Below are 23662 nucleotides of genomic sequence, written 5' to 3'. Positions count from 1 at the left end.
GAAAATAATTCCAATTATAATAGAATCCAAAAGATTAAATACTTAAGAATAAATTCAACCCAAGAGGTGAAAGACTTGTACACAGAAAACTATAAAACATTTCTGAAAAAAATTAGAGAAGACCTAAATAAATGGAAAGACATCCTGTGTACATGGATTAAAAGACTCATTATTGTTAAAATGGCAATATTCCCTAAAGTATAGAGTCAATGTAATTCCCATCAAAATCCCAGTGACTTCTCTTTTCTTGGCAGAAATGGAAAAGCTGATCCTAACATTCATATGAAATTGTAAGGGACCCCAAACAGCCAAAACAATCTTGAGAAAAGAAAAAAAAGTTGGAGGAGTCACACTTCCCCATTTCAAAACCTACTTACAATGCTATAGTAATCAAAACAGAGTGGTACTGGCATAAGGATAGAACTATAAATCAGTGGAATAGAATTTAGAGACCAGAAACAAACCAAGACATCTACAGTCAATTGATTTTCAACAAGACCACTCAGTGCAGAAAGAAAAGTCTCTTCAGCAAATGGTGCTGGGACAATTAGATACCAACAGGCAAAAGAATGAAGTTGGATCCCTACCTCACATCATATACAAAAATTAACTCAAAATAGAAGACTTAAACATGAGAGCTAAAACTATAAAACTCGGGCTTCCCTGATGGCGCAGTGGTTAAGAACCCGCCTGCCAATGCAGGGAACACGGGTTCAAGCCCTGGTCCGGGAAGATCCCACATGCCGTGGAGCAACTAAGCCTGTGCGCCACAACTACTGAGCCTGTGCTCTAGAGCCTGCGAGCCACAACTACTGAGCCTGCGTGGCACACCTACCGAAGCCTGTGTGCCTAGAGCCCGTGCTCCGCAATGAGAAGCCACCACAATGAGAAGCCCACGCACTGCAATGAAGAGTAGCCCCTGCTCGCCGCAACTAGAGAAAGCCCGCCTGCAGCAATGAAGTCCCAACGAAGCCAAAGATAAATAAAATAAATAAATTAATTTAAAAAAAAAAAGATCTACCAAAAAAAAAATAAATATATAAAACTATAAAACTCTTGGAAGAAAACATTGGGGTAAATCTTAATGACCTTGTGTTTAGCAATGGATTCTTAGATATGACACCAAAAGCACACACCACAAAAGGAAAAAAAACCCAGATAAATTGGATTTCATCAAAATTTAAACCTGTTGTGCATCAGCAGGCACTATCGAGAAAGTGAAAAGACAACTCACAGAATCGGAGAAACTCTTTGCAAATCACATATCCGATGGGAGTCTTATATCCAGTATACATAAAGAACTCTCACAACTCAACAACAGAAAGTCAAACAATCCAATTTTAAAATGGGGAAAAGACCTAAATAGACATTTCTCCAACCTCATTAGTCATTAGGAAAATACAAATCAAAACCACAATGAGATACCATTTCACATCCACTAGGATAATATTTTAAACAATGGAAAATAACAAGTGTTGATAACGATGTGGAGAAACTAGAACCCTCTTATGTTGCTGGTGAAAATGAAAAATGGTGCAGCTGCTGTGGAAAACAGTTTGGCAGTTCCTCAAAAAGTCAAACATAGAATTACCATATGACTTAGTGATTCTAGGAGTTAGACAAAATGTTTGACAAGGACTGGCTACAGAATTTGTCCAGTGCAAAGTATATGAAGAATTTCAAGATGGCGACAGCAGAGCATTAAACTAAGTGGGGGTGGGGGGGATGGGGGAATGGCACCCTTTGGAGTACAGGGCCCTTGAGTCTGAAAGCTGGGAAATGCTGCAAGCCTTCAGCCCTCAAGGGCACAAACTGGCCCTGCGAGGCTCCACGGCCAAGGTTAACATTCAGGTTGAAGTCTCCCTGCCCTGGGACAGTCAAGAAATGCAGCACAGGGCCATATCTGATGACAGGACTTTTCCCTTTTTCCCTTGAGAGTCTACGGAATAGGGGAGGCAGAGAGGGATGAGATATTTTTCAAGCATTTTGGGTTCTGACTCTGGTTTGACAGCTCCCACCTCCATGTAGAAAGGAAATTGGGCTTTCAATCTTAGATCTCTCCCTTCTTTCACCATTTCCTTGAGTTTCTAAAGAGTGCTGATCAGAGTGAAAGATCTACTGTCCTTGTGTGCTGATGTCAGTGTCTGGTTGCATGCAGGTACTCAGTTAATATTGTTGAAAAGAAGAAAAAGAATGGATTGGTGGACAGATGGATGGATGGATGGATGGATGAATGAAGGAAGGAAGGAATTTCATATATTGCATCAAAAGAGCTCAGACTCAAGGATAAGAATGGCTGGGCTCGACAGTTACAGAAAGATAGAGAAGATGAAAAGGCAGAGGGCTATGTACCAGATGAAGGAACAAGATAAAACCCCAGAAAAACAACTAAATGAAGTGGAGATAGGCAACCTTCCAGAAAAAGAATTCAGAATAATGATAGTGAAGATGATCCAGGACCTTGGAATAAGAATGGAGGCAAAGATTGAGAAGATGCAAGAAATGATTAACAAAGACCTAGAAGAATTAAAGAACAAACAAACAGAGATGACCAATACAATAACTGAAATGAAAACTACACTAGAAGGAATCAATAGCAGAATAACTGAGGCAGAAGAACGGATAAGTGACCTGGAAGACAGAATGATGGAATTCACTGCTGCGGAACAGACTAAAGAAAAAAGAATGAAAAGAAATGAAGACAGCCTAAGAGACCTCTGGGACAACATTAAACGCAACAACATTCGCATTATAGGGGTCCCAGAAGGAGAAGAGAGAGAGAAAGGACCAGAGAAAATATTTGAAGAGATTATAGTCGAAAACTTCCCTAACATGGGAAAGGAAATAGCCACCCAAGTCCAGGAAGCGCAGAGAGTCCCATACAGGATAAACCCAAGGAGAAACACGCCGAGACACATAGTAATCAAAGTGGCAAAAATTAAAGACAAAGAAAAATTATTGAAAGCAGCAAGGGAAAAACGACAAATAACATACAAGGGAACTCCCATAAGGTTAACAGCTGATTTCTCAGCAGAAACTCTGCAAGCCAGAAGGGAGTGGCATGATATACTTAAAGTGATGAAAGGGAAGAACCTACAACCAAGATTACTCTACCCGGCAAGGATCTCATTTAGATTTGATGGAGAAATCAAAAGCTTTACAGACAAGCAAAAGCTAAGAGAATTCAGCACCACCAAACCAGCTCTACAACAAATGCTAAAGGAACTTCTCTAAGTGGGAAACACAAGAGAAGAAAAGGACCTACAAAAACAAACCCAAAACAATTAAGAAAATGGTCATAGGAACATACATATCGATAATTACCTTAAACGTGAATGGATTAAATGCCCCAACCAAAAGACATAGACTGGCTGAATGGATACAAAAACAAGACCCATATATATGCTGTCTACAAGAGACCCACTTTAGACCTAGGGACACATACAGACTGAAAGTGATGGGATGGAAAAAGATATTCCATGCAAATGGAAATCAAAAGAAAGCTGGAGTAGCTATACTCATATCAGATAAAATAGACTTTAAATTAAAAAATGTTACAAGAGACAAGGAAGGACACTACATAATGATCCAGGGATCAATCCAAGAAGAAGATATAACAATTATAAATATATATGCACCCAACATAGGAGCACCTCAATACATAAGGCAACTGCTAACAGCTATAAAAGAGGAAATCGACAGTAACACAATAATAGTGGGGGACTTTAACACCTCACTTACACCAATGGACAGATCATCCAAAATGAAAATAAATAAGGAAACAGAAGCTTTAAATGACACAATAGACCAGATAGATTTAATTGATATATATCGGACATTCCATCCAAAAACAGCCGATTACACATTCTTCTCAAGTGCGCACGGAACATTCTCCAAGATAGATCACATCTTGGGTCACAAATCAAGCCTCAGTAAATTTAAGAAAATTGAAATCATATCAAGCATCTTTTCTGACCACAACGCTATGAGATTAGAAATGAATTACAGGGAAAAAAACGTAAAAAGGACAAACACATGGAGGCTAAACAATACGTTACTAAATAACCAAGAGATCACTGAAGAAATCAAAGAGGAAATCAAAAAATACCTAGAGACAAATGACAATGAAAACACGACGACCCAAAACCTATGGGATGCAGCAAAAGCAGTTCTAAGAGGGAAGTTTATAGCTATACAAGCCTACCTAAAGAAACAAGAAAAAGCTCAAGTAAACAATCTAACCTTACACTTAAAGAAACTAGAGAAAGAAGAACAAACAAAACCCAAAGTTAGCAGAAGGAAAGAAATCATAAAGATCAGAGCAGAAATAAATGAAATAGAAACAAAGAAAACAATAGCAAAGATCAATAAAACTAAAAGTTGGTTCTTTGAGAAGATAAACAAAATTGATAAGCCATTAGCCAGACTCATCAAGAAAAAGAGGGAGAGGACTCAAATCAATAAAATCAGAAATGAAAAAGGAGAAGTTACAACAGACACTGCAGAAATACAAAGCATCCTAAGAGACTACTACAAGCAACTTTATGCCAATAAAATGGACAACCTGGAAGAAATGGACAAATTCTTAGAAAGGTATAACCTTCCAAGACTGAACCAGGAAGAAATAGAAAATATGAACAGACCAATCACAAGTAATGAAATTGAAACTGTGATTAAAAATCTTCCAACAAACAAAAGTCCAGGACCAGATGGCTTCACAGGTGAATTCTATCAAACATTTAGAGAAGAGCTAACACCCATCCTTCTCAAACTCTTCCAAAAAATTGCAGAGGAAGGAACACTCCCAAACTCATTCTATGAGGCCACCATCACCCTGATACCAAAACCAGACAAAGACACTACAAAAAAAGAAAATTACAGACCAATATCACTGATGAATATAGATGCAAAAATCCTCAACAAAATACTAGCAAACAGAATCCAACAACACATTAAAAGGATCATACACCACGATCAAGTGGGATTTATCCCAGGGATGCAAGGATTCTTCAATATACGCAAATCAATCAATGTGATACACCATATTAACAAATTGAAGAATAAAAACCATATGATCATCTCAATAGATGCAGAAAAAGCTTTTGACAAAATTCAACACCCATTTCTGATAAAAACTCTCCAGAAAGTGGGCATAGAGGGAACCTACCTCAACATAATAAAGGCCATATATGACAAACCCACAGCAAACATCATTCTCAATGGTGAAAAACTGAAAGCATTTCCTCTAAGATCAGGAACGAGACAAGGATGTCCACTCTCACCACTATTATTCAACATAGTTTTGGAAGTCCTAGCCACGGCAATCAGAGAAGAAAAAGAAATAAAAGGAATACAAATTGGAAAAGAAGAAGTAAAACTGTCACTGTTTGCGGATGACATGATACTATACATAGAGAATCCTAAAACTGCCACCAGAAAACTGCTAGAGCTAATTAATGAATATGGTAAAGTTGCAGGATACAAAATTAATGCACAGAAATCTCTTGCATTCCTATACACTAATGATGAAAAATCTGAAAGAGAAATTATGGAAACACTCCCATTTACCATTGCAACAAAAAGAATAAAATACCTAGGAATAAACCTACCTAGGGAGACAAAAGACCTGTATGCAGAAAACTATAAGACACTGATGAAAGAAATTAAAGATGATACCAACAGATGGAGAGATATACCATGTTCTTGGATTGGAAGAATCAACATTGTGAAAATGAGTATACTACCCAAAGCAATCTACAGATTCAATGCAATCCCTATCAAATTACCAAGGGCATTTTTTACGGAGCTAGAACAAATCATCTTAAAATTTGTATGGAGACACAAAAGACCCCGAATAGGCAAAACAGTCTTGAGGCAAAAAAATGGAGCTGGAGGAATCAGACTCCCTGACTTCAGACTATACTACAAAGCTACAGTAATCAAGACAATATGGTACTGGCACAAAAATAGAAATATAGATCAATGGAACAGGATAGAAAGCCCAGAGATAAACCCACGCACCTATGGTCAACTAATCTCTGGCAAAGGAGGCAAGGATATACAATGGAGAAAAGACAGTCTTTTCAATAAGTGGTGCTGGGAAAACTGGACAGCTACATGTAAAAGAATGAAATTAGAATACTCCCTAACACCATACACAAAAATAAACTCAAAATGGATTAGAGACCTAAATATAAGACTGGACACTATAAAACTCTTAGAGGAAAACATAGGAAGAACACTCTTTGACATAAATCACAGCAAGATCTTTTTTGATCCACCTCCTAGAGTAATGGAAATAAAAACAAAAATAAACAAGTGGGACCTAATGAAACTTCAAAGCTTTTGCACAGCAAAGGAAACCATAAACAAGACGAAAAGACAACCCTCAGAATGGGAGAAAATATTTGCAAATGAATCAACGGACAAAGGATTAATCTCCAAAATATATAAACAGCTCATTCAGCTCAATATCAAAGAAACAAACACCCCAATCCAAAAATGGGCAGAAGACCTAAATAGACATTTCTCCAAAGAAGACATACAGATGGCCACGAAGCACATGAAAAGATGCTCAACATCACTAATTATTAGAGAAATGCAAATCAAAACTACAATGAGGTATCACCTCACTCCTGTTAGAATGGGCATCATCAGAAAATCTACAAACAACAAATGCTGGAGAGGGTGTGGTGAAAAGGGAACCCTCTTGCACTGTTGGTGGGAATGTAAATTGATACAACCACTATGGAGAACAATATGGAGGTTCCTTAAAAAACTAAAAATAGAATTACCATATGACCCAGCAATCCCACTACTGGGCATATACCCAGAGAAAACCGTAATTCAAAAAGACACATGCACCCGAATGTTCATTGCAGCACTATTTACAATAGCCAGGTCATGGAAGCAACCTAAATGCCCATCAACAGACGAATGGATAAAGAAGTTGTGGTACATATATACAATGGAATATTACTCAGCCATAAAAAGGAACGAAATTGAGTCATTTGTTGAGACGTGGATGGATCTAGAGACTGTCATACAGAGTGAAGTAAGTCAGAAAGAGAAAAACAAATATCGTATATTAATGCATGTATGCGGAACCTAGAAAAATGGTACAGATGAGCCAGTTTGCAGGGCAGAAGTTGAGACACAGATGTAGAGAATGGACATATGGACACCAAGGGGGGAAAACTGCGGTGGGGTGGGGATGGTGGTGTGCTGAATTGGGCGATTGGGATTGACATGTATACACTGATGTGTATAAAACTGATGCCTAATAAGAACCTGCAGTATAAAAAAACAAACAAAACAACTAATACTAAACTTTCATTGGGTTATTTGTATGGAAACATGTTAATATAAATGTTTCAGACATTACATGAAATTTCTAAAAATCTTATATTTGTATTTGTATGGAAATATGTATGGAAATATGTTAATATAAATGTTTCAGACATTACATGAAATTTCTAAAAATCATATTTGTATTTGTATGGAAATATGTATGGAAATATGTTAATATAAATGTTTCAGACATTACATGAAATTTCTAAAAATCTTATATTTGTACTTGTATGGAAATATGTATGGAAATATGTTAATATAAATGTTTCAGACATTAAAAAAAAAAAAAAAAAGAATGGCTGGGCTCAAAGCCAGTTTCAATCACTTACTAGCTGGTATCTCAAGTGACTTAACCCCCTTGAGCCTTAGTTTCTGCATCTGAAAAATGGGGTCATAATAGGAACATCTTTCTCATGAGGCTGTTTTGGTGAATGAACAAATGACAAATGCAGATGCTCAGCACCATGGTGACATGCAATCACAGACACCAGTTAACTGTTGATTGTTACTAAGATGCAAAAGAGGACAGTAAGGAGACAAGTGAAAAGGAAAGGTATGGCTGTTCCTTTGGTGTCTTTCCCTTCCCCCTCTTAGCTCTGGGCCTTGTTCAGCTTTTGCTCAAAGGAAGAAGGGCATGGCTGCTGAGATAAAGCCAGGTCATTTCTGAGTGGGAAGGAGGCTGGAGGTCAGGCAATGGGGAGATGGGGAGGGGGCAGCGGAGCAGAGGGTAGATTGGGACATTCCGAGGAAGCCTTCCCAACCCTTCCTACGGGCCCCAGGCAGCAAAGCAGGTGAGCAGACTCCGAGGGGCATGTGAGGCCCCAGTACCTGAAAAGGAGGTGAGGCTGGGCAGGAAGGCAGGGAGGATGGGGTGGGTTCAAGCTCACCCTCACAGATGCGGGTGTCCTCATTGAGGTGGTAGCCAGGTGGACACTCGCACTGGAAGCTGCCGAAGGTGTTGACACAGTTGCCCCCCTGGCACAGCCCTGGCAGCTCCTGGCATTCGTCAATGTCTGTCAGGAAGTGAGGAAGCTGTGATTGGAAGGTAAATCCAAGCAGAGGACTTGGGGGACACCCATGCCTTGCCCTGGGCTCTCCAGGGTCCTGGAGAGTCAGTCCTGCTTCTTTAAGAATACTCAGGGACTTCCCTGGTGGCGCAGTGGTTAAGAATCCATCTGCCAATGCAGGGTACATGGGTTCGATCCCTGGGCCGGGAAGATCCCACATGCCATGGAGCAACTAAGCCCGCGCACCACAACTACTGAGCCTGCGCTCTAGAGCACGCGAGCCACAACCACTGAGCCCATGCGCTGCAAGCCCATGCTCCACAACAAGAGAAGCCACCACAATGAGAAGCAAGCACACCGCAGTGAAGAGTAGCCCCCGCTCGCCGCAACTAGAGAAAGCCCACGTGCAGCAATGAAGACCCAATGCAGCCAAAAATAAAATAAATTAATTAAAAAAAAAAGAATACCCAAGAGCTGTTGGATATTTGGAGGCTGGACCCAGACTCTCCTGGGTCAATGTCACCCTGAATTCATCCTCTTTCCCTTCATTGGATAGAACATCCTTTCATCCATCCATCCATCCAAGTTCCATCTTGATGGAATTCTCCAATCTCATTACCCCCATGGATAGAAGGATGGATGGATGGATGGATGGATGGATGGAATGATGGATGGATGGGTGGGTGGATGGATGGAATGATGGATGGATGGAATAAAGGATGGATGGAATAAAGGATGAATGGATAGAATGATGGATGGATGGATGGATGAATGGATATGGGAGGATGGATGTGTGGATGGGTAGATGGGTGGATATGAAAAGTGCTAGATGGGTGAATAAGCAAATGGGTCAATGGACGAAAAGATAAATGAGTGGATGGATGGGTGGGTGGGTAGGTGAGTAGATGGATGAATGTACTTATATATATGGATGGACGGATGGATGAATGGATGGAAGGAAAGAAGGAAGGAAGAATGGATGGAAGGAAAGAAGGAAGGAAGAATGGATAAATAGGGAATGGATGTATGGGTGGGTAGATGAGAGAGGAATGGATCGATGGGTGGATGGGGGTTGGATAGAAGGATGAATCAATAAACCAATAGGTGGAAGAGGAGATGGCTGAGAGGATCTGCCCTCAACCCCAAAGCTGCCCAACTCTGCTCCCTGCTGAGGGGGGAATGAGAGGAAGGTCAATCAGTGGACGGTCTACCAGGAACTCACCTTCCAAAATGACGGTGATGGGATTGGGCCGGAAGCCCTCACCCCCTGGGCACAGGGTTCTGTACTCAGCTGCAAGGGAAAGAGGTGCTTGTGAGGGGCTGTGGGATGGGGCATTTGGGCAAAGCTCAGGGGAAGCAGGGGAGGGGAGGTCCCCTAGAAAGGGCTCAAGAGTGGGCCTTGCATCCCTTTACCACAGAAACTACATCCCCTTACCTCCTCAGCTTCTTGGGGCCAAGAGACATTGATCCAATCCTGGGGTATCCAGTGTGTGCGTGTGTGTGTGTGTGTGTGTAAACATGAGCTCACAATTCAACATGTGAGCAGATCGATCTTGTGGTAGTAGCTGGGGGTAGGGAGGGATTCTTTGTGATCCAAAACCAGACCCTAGTGTGACCACAAGTTTCCCCCATGAAAGGAAGACCCTGGATGTACACACACACACACCTGAATAGGTGGACAGCTGCCTCCTTACTTCACACCTGACGACTTTGCACATGCCCTTCCCACTGCACCCCACATCCTTTCCCCTACTCTGCCTGGAAAACTCCTACTCATCCTTCAAAACCCCATTCAAGTCCCTATGTTGGGAAGGCTTCCCTTACCCCCTTCCTCTCCATGGCTTCCTCCTGACCCATCACTATGCCTCAAACAGACCCTTAGGATAGTTCCACTCTCAACAGTCCAGGGACTGTTGGTTTATGGGTAAGGGGCAGTGTGCAGCGGTTGTGGTTCATCCTTCTCTAGGTCCCCACCCCTAGGAAAGGACACAGAGGAATGCTCAATGTTTGTTGATTGACTGAGTGAGCAAGTGAATATAAACACACAAAGAATTTGCAGGAAGAGATGGCAGAAGGAGACTTTGGGGAGAGACCTAGACGATGAACTGCTGAGAATATGCTGTGTGACCCAGGGCGAGCCCTCCTCCTTCTCTGGTTCCCAGTGTCCCTCCCTTAGCAGAGATGACCCCCTAAGCCCTGCAGGAGCCTGGACCAGGGCTAGGTCTCTGCCTTCCCCCGCCCCCACTCCCCCAGGGACTCACTGGTATTGGCCAGCGGGCACAGCTCACAGGGGTTGCCCCAGGCCCGTCCCAGGGAGCAACAGCAGGATGCTCGGGTGACGCCAACCCCGATCTCCACACTGCAGGAAATGCCACCGTCCCCTCGGTCCTGTGTGTCCAGGAAACAGTTCCCGACCCGGGTGTCTGAACAGGCAGAAAGGGATGGTTAGCAAGTGGTGGGGGAGAAATGGGGTGTGTGTGTGTGTGTGTGTGTTTGCACTTCTGTGTATGTGTAACTGTGTGTTACTCTATGTGTGTCTGTGTGTGCATGGGTGTCTCTGTGTGTGACTGTGGAATTCTGTGTGTGCATATTTCTGTGTGCATGTGTGACTCTATGCATATGTCTGTCTGTCTGTCTAGAGCAGAAGATTGTACCTCAACAGACAATCGGGATGATCACTGTGGCCAAGGGCCTGTTTGTCAGGAGCAGGTGGATCTGGGTGACCCAGGCTATAGCCCCATCCAGCCCACTGACCCCAAAACCCCACCCGGAGTGGAGTGTGTGCTCACCCACGCAGCCCACCCCGCTGGGGTTCAGCTCAAAATCCTGGGGGCAGTTGCAGAGGTAGCTGCCGGGGGTGTTGACACACAGGCCGTTGATGCAGTTCACGGGGTCTGCACACTCATTCACATCTGTGGGGTGGGGGCACCATCAGCAGGGAGCCCTCCCTTGACCCACTTCCCTCCTGCCTTCTTCCCAGGGAGTCAAGCCCTGGCTGTTGGGGGCCAGGCTTAGGGGCAAGGTCACATCCTCCCCCGGGAAGAAAGCCTGATGGGACAGCAGCCTCTGGGGTCTGCCCTGTCCCAGGCGACCCCACACCCTCCCCTGCTCTGTTCTACTTGGCCTGGAGGTTTGCCCTTGACAGCTCTCCCTGCCCCAGATTCCACGAGCTAACCTACAAAAAGCAACATTCAGGACATGTTTTGAGCCAGGGGCTGGCAGACTACAACCTGTGGGCCAAATCCGGCCCCCTATCTGTTTGTGTGAATAAAGTTTTATTGGCACACAGGCACGCTCATTCATTCACTTATCGCCTGTGTCTGTTTCTGAGCAACAGGGCAGAGACTGTATGGCCGAAACCTGAAAATATTTACTGTCCGGCCCTTCATTGAAAACGTCTGCCGAACCCTGTTTGGGACACACAGGTGGGAGACCATTTTGATGGCTGTGGTGGAGGGAGCTCGACTTTGTTGATCCACTGCATTTATTCAGGGGATGATAAATGAGGATGATGAAGGTTAACGGGGCAGGAGCACTGCTGGAGATGGCGGTCACACAAGGCCCCCTCCATGAGAGGACATGTGAGAAGAGATCCGTGGGCAGTGAGGGAGTGAGCCGCACCGCCCCTCCCCAGCCCCATGGACCCCACACCTGTGCAGTTGCCGCCTCCGCGGTCCAGCTCGTAGCCCTCATCGCAGACGCAGCGGAACATGCCTGGCAGGTTCTCACAGCTCCCGAACACACAGAGGTTCCCGAGAACACACTCGTCCACATCTGGGGGGGGCGGACCCCAGCTCAGCGCGGCCCAGCCCACCTGGCGTCCTGCTCCTGCCACCCCCAGTGCCAGCGGCTCCAGGGACCCGCCCACACCCCGGCAGCCCCAGACCTCACCCTGGCAGGCGTGCTGGTCCTCTGTGGGGTTGAAGCCCATCTCGCATTCACAGCGGTACCCCCCGGGGGCATTGAGACACTGCCCGTTCTCGCAAAGGTCCACGTTCTCCGCACACTCGTCCCTGTCTAAGGGGAGCCAGAGACGGAGGGCTGGGGGTCGGCTGGCCAGGACCCACTCAGGGTGGGCAGGTGGCCCCTGTCACTCAAATCCTTCAGTCACCCAGGGTTCCAGGGAGCTGGCAAGTAGCCCGGGGAACTTGGAGGGCAGGTGACCAAGTCAGGGCCAGGGAGCAGACAGGGGACCTGGTCACTCAGGATCTGGGGCGGAGGGCTGCCAGGAAGTAAGCAAGTGTTCCTGCTCCCCACATCCAGAAGGCTCCATGCATTCTGAGTCCAGGGGACAAGACTGCCCCCAGGGACTCAGGGTCTGGCCTGTGGCCCCAAATGCTGAAGGCACGTCCTCTCCGGCACCCATGGGGTGGGTGGGTGGATCAGTGCAAGTCGGGAAGCCAACTGACCACTGTGGCCACCTCGGAATCCAGCCCCCATGGCTGTCCCTCTCGGGCCCCTCCAGCCCTCCCATCCCAACCCCCGACCTCACCTTCGCAGAAGTAGCCGTCCCCAGCAAATCCTGGGGGGCAGGCACAGCGGTAGGAGCCGGGGGTGTTGAGGCAGTCAGCTTTCGGGCTGCACCCATGCTCCTGGAAGGCGCATTCATCCAGGTCTGCAGGAGATGGAACCCGGAGTCCCCCGGGTGTGTGCACTGAGGGGCTGCAGGGAGGCAGACCCTCCAATCCCAGCCCTGACCGGCCCCCCGGACATGCCTGAGCCCAGCCACCCCTCCCCGCCGCCTGCCTCCCCCCCACTGCCCCACCTACCTCTACAGCTCTGCCCGGACCTCCTGCCCTCAGGCACTCACCGTGGCATTCGAAGCCATCCCCCACCCAGCCTGGCTGGCACCTGCAGCTGAAACTCCCAGGGATGTTGTGGCAGGAGGCGTGACCATCACAGCTGTGTCCCCCAAGCTCACATTCGTCCACATCTGAGAGGAGAGGGAACCAGGCATAGGAGGGGCAGGACCAGGAGAGGGGGTGGAGGATGCAACACCCCCAGGAAACCTGGGCCCAGTAGAAATAGGGCTTCAGGTACAGAGTGGCAAGACTCAGTGCAGGAGCAAGGGAAAGAGCAAGGATCCTCCCTAGGGCAGGGCTGGCCCAGACATGTCCCCACACCACTGCGGGAGCTTCCACCTTCACCCAGAGCCCAAGAGGAAAACCCCCAAACCCAACAGGGCATGACTCCCAGCAGCCCCCAGCAATGGTCTGAAATGGCAGCATGAGAGACTTAGGGTAGACACTAAGAGTAACTGTCCTAATGCACACACTCCCTCTCTAAAGCAGGATTTCCTTCTAAACCACTGTGTCTAATCCTCAGCCAATTTTGCATCACCCTTATCTCGGCAATGTTCATACACCACCTAAATGAGCTGCTGTTCACTGAAAGTTTCTTTACACTGCCTCCCATTTTTACTCACGTGAACATATTTTAAAAGAAAAATAACAACGATCTCTGAGAAATCATGGGTTTGATGCTGTTTTCCAAGGTTTGTTTCTAGTATGCATTAAAATAACTATGTAATTATGGCAAGTAGAATTATGTTCTCCCAAAAAAGTGTGTTCCAATCCTAACTCCCAGAACCTCTGAATGTGCCCTTTTTTAGAAATAGGGTCTTTGTAGGTGTAACCAGAATCAGATGAGGTCATCCTGGATTACAGTGGGTTCAAAACCAATGACTGGTGTCCTCATAAGAAGAGGGAAATTTGGACACAGAGAGGAGAACACACTGTGATGTCGGACGTGGAGATTGGAATGGTGTGTTCAAGGATGCCAAGGACCAACGGCCACCACCAGAAGTGAAGAGAGAGGGATGGGAGATTCTCCCTCTGGGCTCCCAAGAAGGAACCAACCCTGCAGACACTATGATTTCAGACTCTGGCCTCCAGAACTGTTAATTCTAGAGAGAGTAGATTTCTGTGGTTCTGAGGCACCAGGTTTGTGGTCAGGGGTTTCAGCAACCCTAGGAAGCTAAAACAGGAACTACGGAAGTGTTTAAATGTTCATCCCTATACCACTTAAAAGCATCAGGCTTGTATGCTTTGGGAACTGATGTGGATACTAAGGGATCCAGAGCTCCCCCCGCAGAGCTGTTAAGGGAGCCCCGGGGGCACGTGATCGGATCCTATTTTTTTGCTTTAACATGAGGCCCCACCAGTGGAAGTGTGTTAAGAATGAGGTCTGGCTGTGCTCTGCTCCAAGGGATGGGGCAGACCCCATGAACCCTGAGCTGGCCCCTCGGGGTCCCCCTCGCCTGCTCCACTGACCGCCAGCTCACCGGAGCAGCCCGTGGCCCCCTTCCTGACGACGTAACCCAGCTGGCAGTGGCAGACAAAGGAACCCCTTGTGTTCTCGCAGACCCCATGGAGGCAGATGTAGGGGTTCAGGTCACACTCGTCCACGTCTGTGGGATGACAAGAGAGGAAGCAGGTGAGGGTGGGGACGCAGCAGCATTGCTAAGTGCCCTGCCACATGGGTCCCCTGCATCGGGGTTCTCTTTGCCCATCTTCAGGGGTGGGGAACTCCCCCAATTCCACCACTGGGCAGCCGCGAATATTCAGTTAACAGTCTACAGCACATATTCCGTGGAACGCACCGGACATGCATTCCCAAAAGGATTTTATACCAATACATTTAGACAACGCTGAGTTAAACAAAGCTAACTGGATTTTTTTCTCCTGCAGGCCTTTTCAGAGCCTTTATGCCAACGTGGATCTGCAAGAAGAGATGGAGGAAGCAGTATTTCCTATTTAACTTGGTCCTAAGCCCCCTTTTCTTCAGTGTTTCCTAAGACACCTGTGATCAGGAATGCTTTAAGCTGCCCTGGGCTGGACACATCTCCCTGGGAGGGTTATGTTTTTTACTTCCTGGTACTTCCTCACGCTGGCCCCAGCTCTGCCCTGATGGGGCACCCAGTAGACATCTGCTCCCTGGGCCCCGTGATGACCTGCAGCCAGGACAGGACGGTGATCACGGCCCAAACAGCCTGGGTCCCCAAGCAGAGCTCAGAGAATACAGTGTCTTTCCATCTAGCTCACCTTCCTCTGCAGAAAACCCCTTGGTCTGCAGTGATCTTATACATTGCTTTCAGAACAGGGCACGCGCCTCTGTATGCACTGGGTACACGGTAAGTGTTCAATAACTGTTCATAAAATAACAAGGTTCAAGGGCCTCTGCTGCTGTGAATGAGATCCCACGGGTCTTGGTGCAGGGGCTTTAGGCACAGGTGGCCAGGAGCAGACCGCCAAGTGCAAAGCCTCATCTCCCCTGCCCGCGTGTGATGGGGACGGGACTGGCGTCTGTCTTGCCCACGTGGCCTCCTTGTGGAAGGTCTGGTGGGTGAATTGTGAAGCTGCCTCCTCCACCTGTATGTAGTCCCAGCTCCTCACCTACACACGTCCTCATGTCCAGCGTGGCCACAAAGCCGTCGTAGCAGAGGCAGCGGTGGCCCCCCGGCACGTTGATGCACTGGCCCCCGTCACAGATGTCCGGGTTCTCCTCACACTCGTCCACGTCTGGGGGAGCAGGGTGGGGGGCTGGGCTGCAGGCAGGCAGGGATGGAGGGGGAGCCCCAGGGACCCTGCTGCAGGGTCAGCGGCCTGTCCCGGGTCTGGCTGGCTGCGTCTGGGTCAGGAAAGGTGTGTTCCCCATCCCAGGCGGAGGGAGGGGGCCGCGCCCACCCACCTGCACACGCCCTCCCATCGGGCATCAGCGAGTAGCCGTGTCTGCAGCCACACCGGTAGCTGCCCTCGGTGTTAACGCAGTGCACGTGGCACCCACCGTTCCCAGAGCGGCATTCGTCCACGTCTGCGGGAGGCAGAGCGAGGTAGGGGGCGTAGCGGGAGTGAGGTGGGGGTCGTGGCGGGGTGGGAGGCAGGGCGAGGTGGGGGTGTGGTGGGAGCGAGGTGGGTGAGCGTGGGGTGGCGGGAGGCAGGGCGAGGTGGGGGCGTGGCGGGAGTGAGGTGGGTGGGCGTGGGGTGGCGGGAGGCAGGGCGAGGTGGGGGCGTGGCGGGAGTGAGGTGGGTGGGCGTGGGGTGGCGGGAGGCAGGGCGAGGTGGGGGCGTAGCGGGAGTGAGGTGGGTGGGCGTGGCAGGGCGGGAGGCTGGGCGAGGTGGGGGTGTGGTGGGAGCGAGGTGGGTGAGCGTGGGGTGGCGGGAGGCAGGGCGAGGTGGGGGCGTGGCGGGAGTGAGGTGGGTGGGCGTGGCAGGGCGGGAGGCTGGGCGAGGTGGGGCGTGGCGGGAGCGAGGTGGGGGCGTGGTGGGACGGGAGGCAGGGGGAGGTGGGAGCGAGATGGGGGGCCGGGGGCGGGTCAAGCAGGGGTCTGACTAGGGGTAGGGGCCAGCAGAGGCAGGGACTTGGAGAGACTGCTGCGGTAGTGGGGGCCTCGGCTGGGGCTGGGGGCGGGCGCGGTCTCACCCACGCAGCCCTGGCGGTCAGGTGTGCTCTGGAAGCCGGCGTGGCAGGAGCACTGAAAGGCACCGATGACGTTGACGCACTGGCCGTGGGGACACAGGCCGTCACTCAGGGAGCACTCATCAACGTCTGCAGGGGGAGCACATGGCTGGTGGGGACAGCAGGTAGGGGAGGGGCCCCAGGGAAGGCCCGGCCTGTGTTCAGCCGCCATCTGCAGGACCCCGAGGCACTGGGACACGTGTGCACTCCGATGCATTCACGCTCCTGGCATCCACGCGCCACCACAGGTGTGAGTCCACACCTCACCCTTGTACAAACACGCACCCACACCCAGATCCACGTGTCCACCCACGTGCACACCCACAAGACCACGTGCCCACACACGTGCACACCCACAAGACTCACCCAAAACACACTCTTGAATACACGCTCACGCTCAACAGATAACACCCACACCCTGATCCATGCACCTACGTGCACACAGCTCACACACAAACACACCCTCACACCCACTCACATGCAAACACAATCACCCTCAGTAGACACACCTTCACAGCCACATGCACACTCATAAGACTCACAAATACACCTCACACCTACTCATATGCAAACACACTCACCCTCGACAGACACACACACCCACACCCACATGCACACATCCCCAGCCACAAACACACCCACCCGTGTGCAAACACACATCCACACCTAGACACACATTCTCTCACAAGCTCATGTAGATGCACAAACACCACATCCCCTCACATAAGAACACGCATCCTTGTGTAGACACTTACACACTCACAGACTCACACATAAACACCCATGCACACACTCCTGTACAGACACCTTCCCAGATACACACCTGCATGCTCAGACACACAAATACACACTCCCCCTGCCTCACACCCACGCACAGTCATATCACACGGACGCACAATGACCTGCACCCATGCTACCTCATGCATGCGACCACTCACATGCATAGAGACTGACACACGTGTGCACACATATACATAAGTATGTACTCAGGGAGATGCACAAACACACACTCCCATCATCTCCCTCATGCAACCCACACTCACCCTCACAAGCAGTGCCCTTGGACACCAGCGCATGTCCAGCAGGGCACTGGCACTCATAGCTCCCATCCGTGTTGGTACAGGTGCCTCCCCGGCACAGCAGTGGGTCCCGGGCACACTCATCCACGTCTGGGCATGTGGAGAGAGAGAGAGGAGGCGTGAGGACGCTGACCTGGCAGGGTGTGATGTGGCTTGTGGAAGCTTCTCCCTGTGCCCCTCTCCCCCAACCCTGTCACCCTGGCTGAAGCTGAAAGTGCCTGGAGTTTTGGGACTTGGGTGACCCATGGGAGTCAGACTGGGAGGGAAGCTGGAATTCTCAGAATTATCAGGGACACAGGCTGACACTCCTGGAGCTGAAGGAGGCCCTGAGAAGCACCGCCCCCCTCCGGAGGACACAGAGGGAAGGCAAGGCCCAGTCCCTCCAGGCATCAGAACATGGAGTGGGGGACCTCACCACCCACCCCCACTCTCCTCCCACTCCAGCCTCATGGGCCTCCTTCCACCCCTCAGGTGCTGTTCCCCCTCCCACCCGGCCCTCCACACAGCAGCTCCTTCTATCCTTCACGTCCACCCCGGGGCCTTTGCACACACTGTTCTTTCTTCAAGCCACTCTTCAGTCCCTCTTCACCCCAATTACTCCCACTCTCTCAGCCCCACAGAATGGGATACATCCTAGGGGTCTATGCTCCCACTGCACCATATGGCCCTTTCAAGTGCTTATGACAGTGGCTATTTATTTTGCATTTGTCTGGGGATTTATTTTATTAAACATCTGTCTCCCCATTAGGTCATGAGCTCCGAGAAAATGGCCCTCTGCTGCCGAGCTCTCTGTGGTTCCCCTAAGTAGATGCACATGAAATGTTCACTGAATGAAAAAGTGAATGAAAGGGGAAGAGGCTCCTCTGTCCCGGGCCCCCTCCTCTTCTCATGCTACGACCCCCTGGGAGACCTGCCCGAATCTTGGTTCCCAGGCTTCTCATCTGAATGGCACACCCAATGTCCAGCAGCCTACAGGGATGACGCCCACACTTGCCGTGTCCCAGCTGGATCATGGCTTCTCCCCACTCCGGCCCCCTCCACCTACATCCATCACAGCAACGTCACCCCCATCCCTTGGCTCGGCCCCCAGACCCCCGAGCACCACCCTTCCCGGGGTGGCTGCCTACCCATGCAGTTCTTCATCATCATGAAGCCACTCTCGTAGCCATGGAAACACTCACACTCGAAGCTGCCCGGGGTGTTGACGCAGGTACCCTGGCCACAGAGGTCAGGGGAGATGCGGCACTCGTCAATGTCTGTGGAGAGAGTGGGCACGGGCTGGGCCTCCACATCTGCCAACACCCAGGGGTGCATGGGAGCCCCAAGCCGCTGAACTGAGCCAGGTTAACAGAGGTGCCGTGACTGCACCCCAGACGAGGGTAGGGAATTTCCTTTCAGCCTGGAGACCCCTGGAGGCCACCTCTGCCAGCCCCTCCTTTTATAGCTGGGATCCTGAAGGCTCAGAGAGGGTGTTGAGCTGTCCTCGGTCACAGAGCAGGCAGGTAGACAGGCAGGAAAAGGCCGGTTCTTGTCTTTTAGGTGTCTCTAGTTCGTGGCCCCCATCCCTGTAGGCGCCCCCCACCACCCAGGAAGCAGATGCAGGTACGTACCTGTGCAGTTCCTTTCCTGGGCGTCCAGGGCAAAGCCCCCAGCACAGGAGCAACGAAAGCTGCCCACGGTGTTGCGGCAGGTGCCGTGCGCACACAGCCCGGGGAAGGCTTTGCACTCGTTCACATCTGCAGCATGGGAGCACAAAACGTCACGCTGCCCCGATGTCTCTGGGTCCCCACCTCCTGAGCGTTCACCCCTCTGGCCACAGATGTTTGCTCTCTCCCAAACACACTTCCCATCTCCAGGCCTCTGCCCACGCTGTGTCCTCTCCCCATCCACCAGGCTCCCTGAGCCCAAACACACCTTTATAGAAGGGCTGGCCTGATAGGAAGTCCCGGCTGGCAAAGCCCAGCCCCCGGGGACACAGGCTGGCAAACACTGGGGACTCAGGCTCAGGGCACGCCTCGCACGCGGCCCCCCACGCGGCCCCCAAGGAGCAGCAGCAGACGTCCATCCGGTACTTGCCGGGCAGGGCAGCCCCACATTCATCCTCATCCCAATGCAGGAAACAAAGCTCCAGGCGCACATCTGCAAGGAGGGGCCGTCACCAGTCCTGCCCCTGCCACACTGTGCCTGCCAGGACAGGCATTAGAGTCTCCTTCAGCAGCTTCTTGTGAAACTTCCTCCCCAACGGGAAGAGTGACTTCCTCATGCTGAGATTCGATATCATCCAATACTTCCTTTTGTTTTTTTTTTTTTTTGGCAGCGCTGCGTGGCTGGTGGGATCTTAGTTCCCTGACCAGGGATCGAACCTGGGGCCCCCAGCAGTGAGAGCACCGAGTCCTAACCACTGGACCACCAGGGAATTCCCAACAGTTACGTTTTAAAAATGATATAATCCAACAGTTACATTTGAATAATGGTATAATCCAAAAGTTACACTATAATAATAACTTGCACTGCTAGGTGCTCGCTATGTGGTGGGCACTGTTCTAAGCTCATCAGTCCATTGAATCCTCAAAATAACACCAAGAGGAAAATATTATCATCATGCCCATTTTACAGGCAAGAAAACTGAGGCAGAGAAGGTTTAGGTAGCTGACCTGAGGCCAAACAGTTAGTAAGAGGTAGAGTGGGGTTCAAACGAGGCCATCTGGCTCCAGAGTGTGTGTGTTTAACCTGTAAAACTCCCTTAGAATAATCTGGGAGTGGATAAGCCTTCCTCAGAACCAGACATGAGGGTCTAAGAATGAGGCTGGTTAACTACGGCCTGGGTGCCAGCCTCCTGTTTTTGTAAATAAAGTTTTATTGACACACAGACACATCCATTTGTTTCTGTACTGTCTGTGGCTGTTCTTACACTACACAGCAGAGCTGAGTAGCTGCAACAGACTGTGAGGCCCCAAAAGCTGAAAATATTTACTCTCTGGCCCTTTGCAGAAACAGTTGGCTAATCCCTGGTCTAAGACAACTTCTCACTCTTTACAAAAGGAACATACGTTTAAGTGGGTCTATTTGAGGACAAGACCCCGTTACAGAATCTTTAGGAAAAAATAAAGATAAGCAGAAGTGCCACGACACACAGGGATCTGTCTTAAGTTCCCGTGTACCCAGTGCCTTGGTCCAGGGCTGACCAGACTGAGCCATTTCACCTGGCCGTGAATTCAGCAATGGCTTTTTTCTCTTTACTCAGTTACTTTCTTTCCTTGCTCACCTTTTGGAATCAGCAAGAAGACCCGGTGCACACCTGAAGCTCAGTTTAGAAGGAAATCAAAGTTGAGAAGGGTCATCAGGGCCCACCTGCCTTATGTTGACCAGGCTCCAAGGTGACCCCGAGGAGGCCACCAATGGATTGATGGGACTACAGGAGGAAAAGCTGATAGAACTCAGAGCGCTACCTGCTGGCCGGTACATGCTTTTGGCCAAGAAATGTCCTGTTCAAGATGCTGATAGGGACAAAGCAAGAAGCCCTCATCGAGGGGGAAAATATCTCAGAGCCTCTGAGACTGAGGGTAAGCCATTCAGGGTGAGGGTTTGAGCCCTGGATGCTGAGGAAGGTTCACCAGCATCACTTAGCACTCATGCTAGAGGTGCCTCCTGCTCAAATCCCCCCGTGTAAACCTTACTCAGTAACAAGAAAGAATAAACAAAGGTTGCAAGTATTATTCCACGAGATTTTGCCATCTGCAGTGACCTTCCTTAGAAGGGCAGTTAAGAAGATGCATCCACCAAAACAAATGTCTTTGGAGACACGTGGGCAAGAGGTGGGCAGTGAGCAGAGGGTCCTGGAGGACCCCCGAGATCCCGCTTGTCCCTAGGGGGGGTCTCCAGCCGCTGGGAGTGGAGGCAATGAAGGGCAGGGGGCCCTGCATGGGGACCCAGCCCGCACTCACCCACGCACAGCCGGCCCGTGGCATCCAGCGTCAGACCCTCAAGACACTCGCAGTGGAAGGAGCCAGCGGTGTTGAGGCAGCGCCCATTGGGACAGACCCCCGGGAAGACCTCACACTCGTTCACATCTGGGCAGCGGCAGGCAAGGAGGAGAGGCAAGGGCTGGGGGCTCCCAGGAGCTGTTCCCCTGGGGCCTCAGGACACCACGTGGTCCTTGGGGAGGAGGAAGGGGCAGTGCCAGCCTCAGGGGCTGGCGGATCGCGGGGAAGACCCAGGTACCAAGGAGGGAGAATGTCTCGATCTCAAATGGCTTCAGGGAGGGGCCCCAGGCAGCCCCCATGACACTCGCCCACGTGTGGCTTGGAGGGCGAACCGCAGAGGTTGGGGATGGGGGTTACCTTCGCAGCTGAGCCCCTTCACGCGGGCGAAGCCACGGGCACAGGCGGGGTCTGTGGTTGGGGAGAGGAGTCACTCCCTCCACTCAAACACAGGGGATCTGTCCCACCCCAGTTGTCCCGATGGCGTGGGAGCCCCCGGAGCCCCCCCCCCACGGCATTACCCATGTCACAGCGTTCGCAGGGGCTCCCCCAGGCAGCCCCGAGCGTGGCGCAGCACTCGGACCGCAGGGTGGCTCCGTGCAGGTTCGCCTCGCAGCGGCCATCCTGGACCTTTAGCCAGCAGGTGCCTTTGGTGCTGTCTGCGGGGAGGGGCTTGCTGTCTCACCTGGCGGGCCCACACCTGCACGCCGACCCGCAGAGACCCAGCCTACTCAGGGGTGTCGGGGTCCCCGCTGCTCCGTAGGGCCTCTCACCTAAGCACACGGTGCCGGAGGGTCCCAGGCGGCTGCCGGGGGCGCACTCGCAGGCGTAGGAGCCGGCCAGGTTGCGGCACACGCCGTTCACACACGGATTGGACAGGCACTCGTCGATGTCTGCAGGGACAGCGGCCCCCAGCCGCCCCACCCCCCAGCGAGTCCTGAGCTGCGGGAGGGGGAACCCCACCTGACCAGGGGCCCCTCCTCCCCACGGCTGCCAAAGTCCAGAGGCAGGGGGCGCAAGCGGTCAGAATACAAGGGAACGGACTGCGCAGGCTCAGACGCACGTGAGTTTGCACTGAATCGTCTTGTGCACCTGCACAAGCACACTGACGTGCAGGGTCCTGGGAGCGCACACACGTAAAAGTGCAGAGGGATAGGCACGGTGGGAACCGTGGCCCTCAAAGGGTCGGTCATGGCACACGACAGGTGAGAGGCAGGAGGAAAACCCAGAGGGGATGGAGGCCTGGGTGTGGCCAGGGTGGGGGAGGGGTGTCAGCTGGAAAGAAGACAAAGGACCAGGGGAGGGGTGGGGCCAGACGGAAAGCTTGTGCGTGACTGTGTGTGTGTGTGTGTGTGTGTGTGTGCGCGCGCGCGCGTGCAGGTGTCTGTGAGTGCCAAGGGATCTATGCGATGGGCAAGGTCATCACAACAAAGTGTGTGTGGGCAATGGCGAGCATGCACACTTGAACATGTGTATGTGTCAGTGAGTGCACGTGTGTGAGAGGGAGGATGGGCACGTATTCCTGTGTATAAGCGTGTGTGTACGAGCATGTGAGTGCACAAGTGTGCAGGTATGTGAGGGTGTGTGTGACTGCATACATAAGTGTGTGTGGCTGTGAGCCTAAGTGTGTGGAAGGGTGAGTGAAAGAATGTGGGCACACACATGTCTTTGAGAGTGTGCACGTGAGGGTGTGTGACTGGGAATGTCTGTGAGTGTGAATATAGGTATGTGAGTGTGTTTTGTGTGAGTACCGGTGTATGTAACTGAGTGATCATATGCACACATGTGT

At 50.6% G+C, this 23662-nt stretch overlaps 1 protein-coding gene across 1 annotated transcript in view; it reads right to left on the bottom strand.

The window, feature by feature from the left end:
• The window catches only part of FBN3 (fibrillin 3), an 88853-nt gene that overhangs the window by 27397 nt on the left and 37794 nt on the right, over positions 1 to 23662 (bottom strand). Inside the window, exons 20-39 of the mRNA XM_059919175.1 lie at positions 22647 to 22766; positions 22395 to 22532; positions 22234 to 22284; positions 21838 to 21963; positions 19808 to 20032; positions 19504 to 19629; positions 19021 to 19149; positions 17858 to 17983; positions 16779 to 16904; positions 16047 to 16169; positions 15752 to 15877; positions 14641 to 14766; positions 13168 to 13290; positions 12850 to 12972; positions 12249 to 12374; positions 12009 to 12131; positions 11147 to 11269; positions 10619 to 10780; positions 9580 to 9648; positions 8238 to 8363 (exon numbers count right to left, since the gene is read on the bottom strand). Of these exons, the coding sequence (XP_059775158.1) occupies positions 8238 to 8363; positions 9580 to 9648; positions 10619 to 10780; positions 11147 to 11269; positions 12009 to 12131; positions 12249 to 12374; positions 12850 to 12972; positions 13168 to 13290; positions 14641 to 14766; positions 15752 to 15877; positions 16047 to 16169; positions 16779 to 16904; positions 17858 to 17983; positions 19021 to 19149; positions 19504 to 19629; positions 19808 to 20032; positions 21838 to 21963; positions 22234 to 22284; positions 22395 to 22532; positions 22647 to 22766 (2517 nt within the window). The remainder of the gene's footprint in view (positions 1 to 8237; positions 8364 to 9579; positions 9649 to 10618; positions 10781 to 11146; positions 11270 to 12008; positions 12132 to 12248; positions 12375 to 12849; positions 12973 to 13167; positions 13291 to 14640; positions 14767 to 15751; positions 15878 to 16046; positions 16170 to 16778; positions 16905 to 17857; positions 17984 to 19020; positions 19150 to 19503; positions 19630 to 19807; positions 20033 to 21837; positions 21964 to 22233; positions 22285 to 22394; positions 22533 to 22646; positions 22767 to 23662) is intronic.

The sequence above is a fragment of the Balaenoptera ricei genome, chromosome 3, assembly GCF_028023285.1.
Source record: "Balaenoptera ricei isolate mBalRic1 chromosome 3, mBalRic1.hap2, whole genome shotgun sequence".
In the NCBI taxonomy this organism is placed as follows: domain Eukaryota; kingdom Metazoa; phylum Chordata; class Mammalia; order Artiodactyla; family Balaenopteridae; genus Balaenoptera; species Balaenoptera ricei.
Note: the sequence above shows the minus strand (reverse complement) of the source record. Positions and strands in the feature narration are given on the sequence as shown.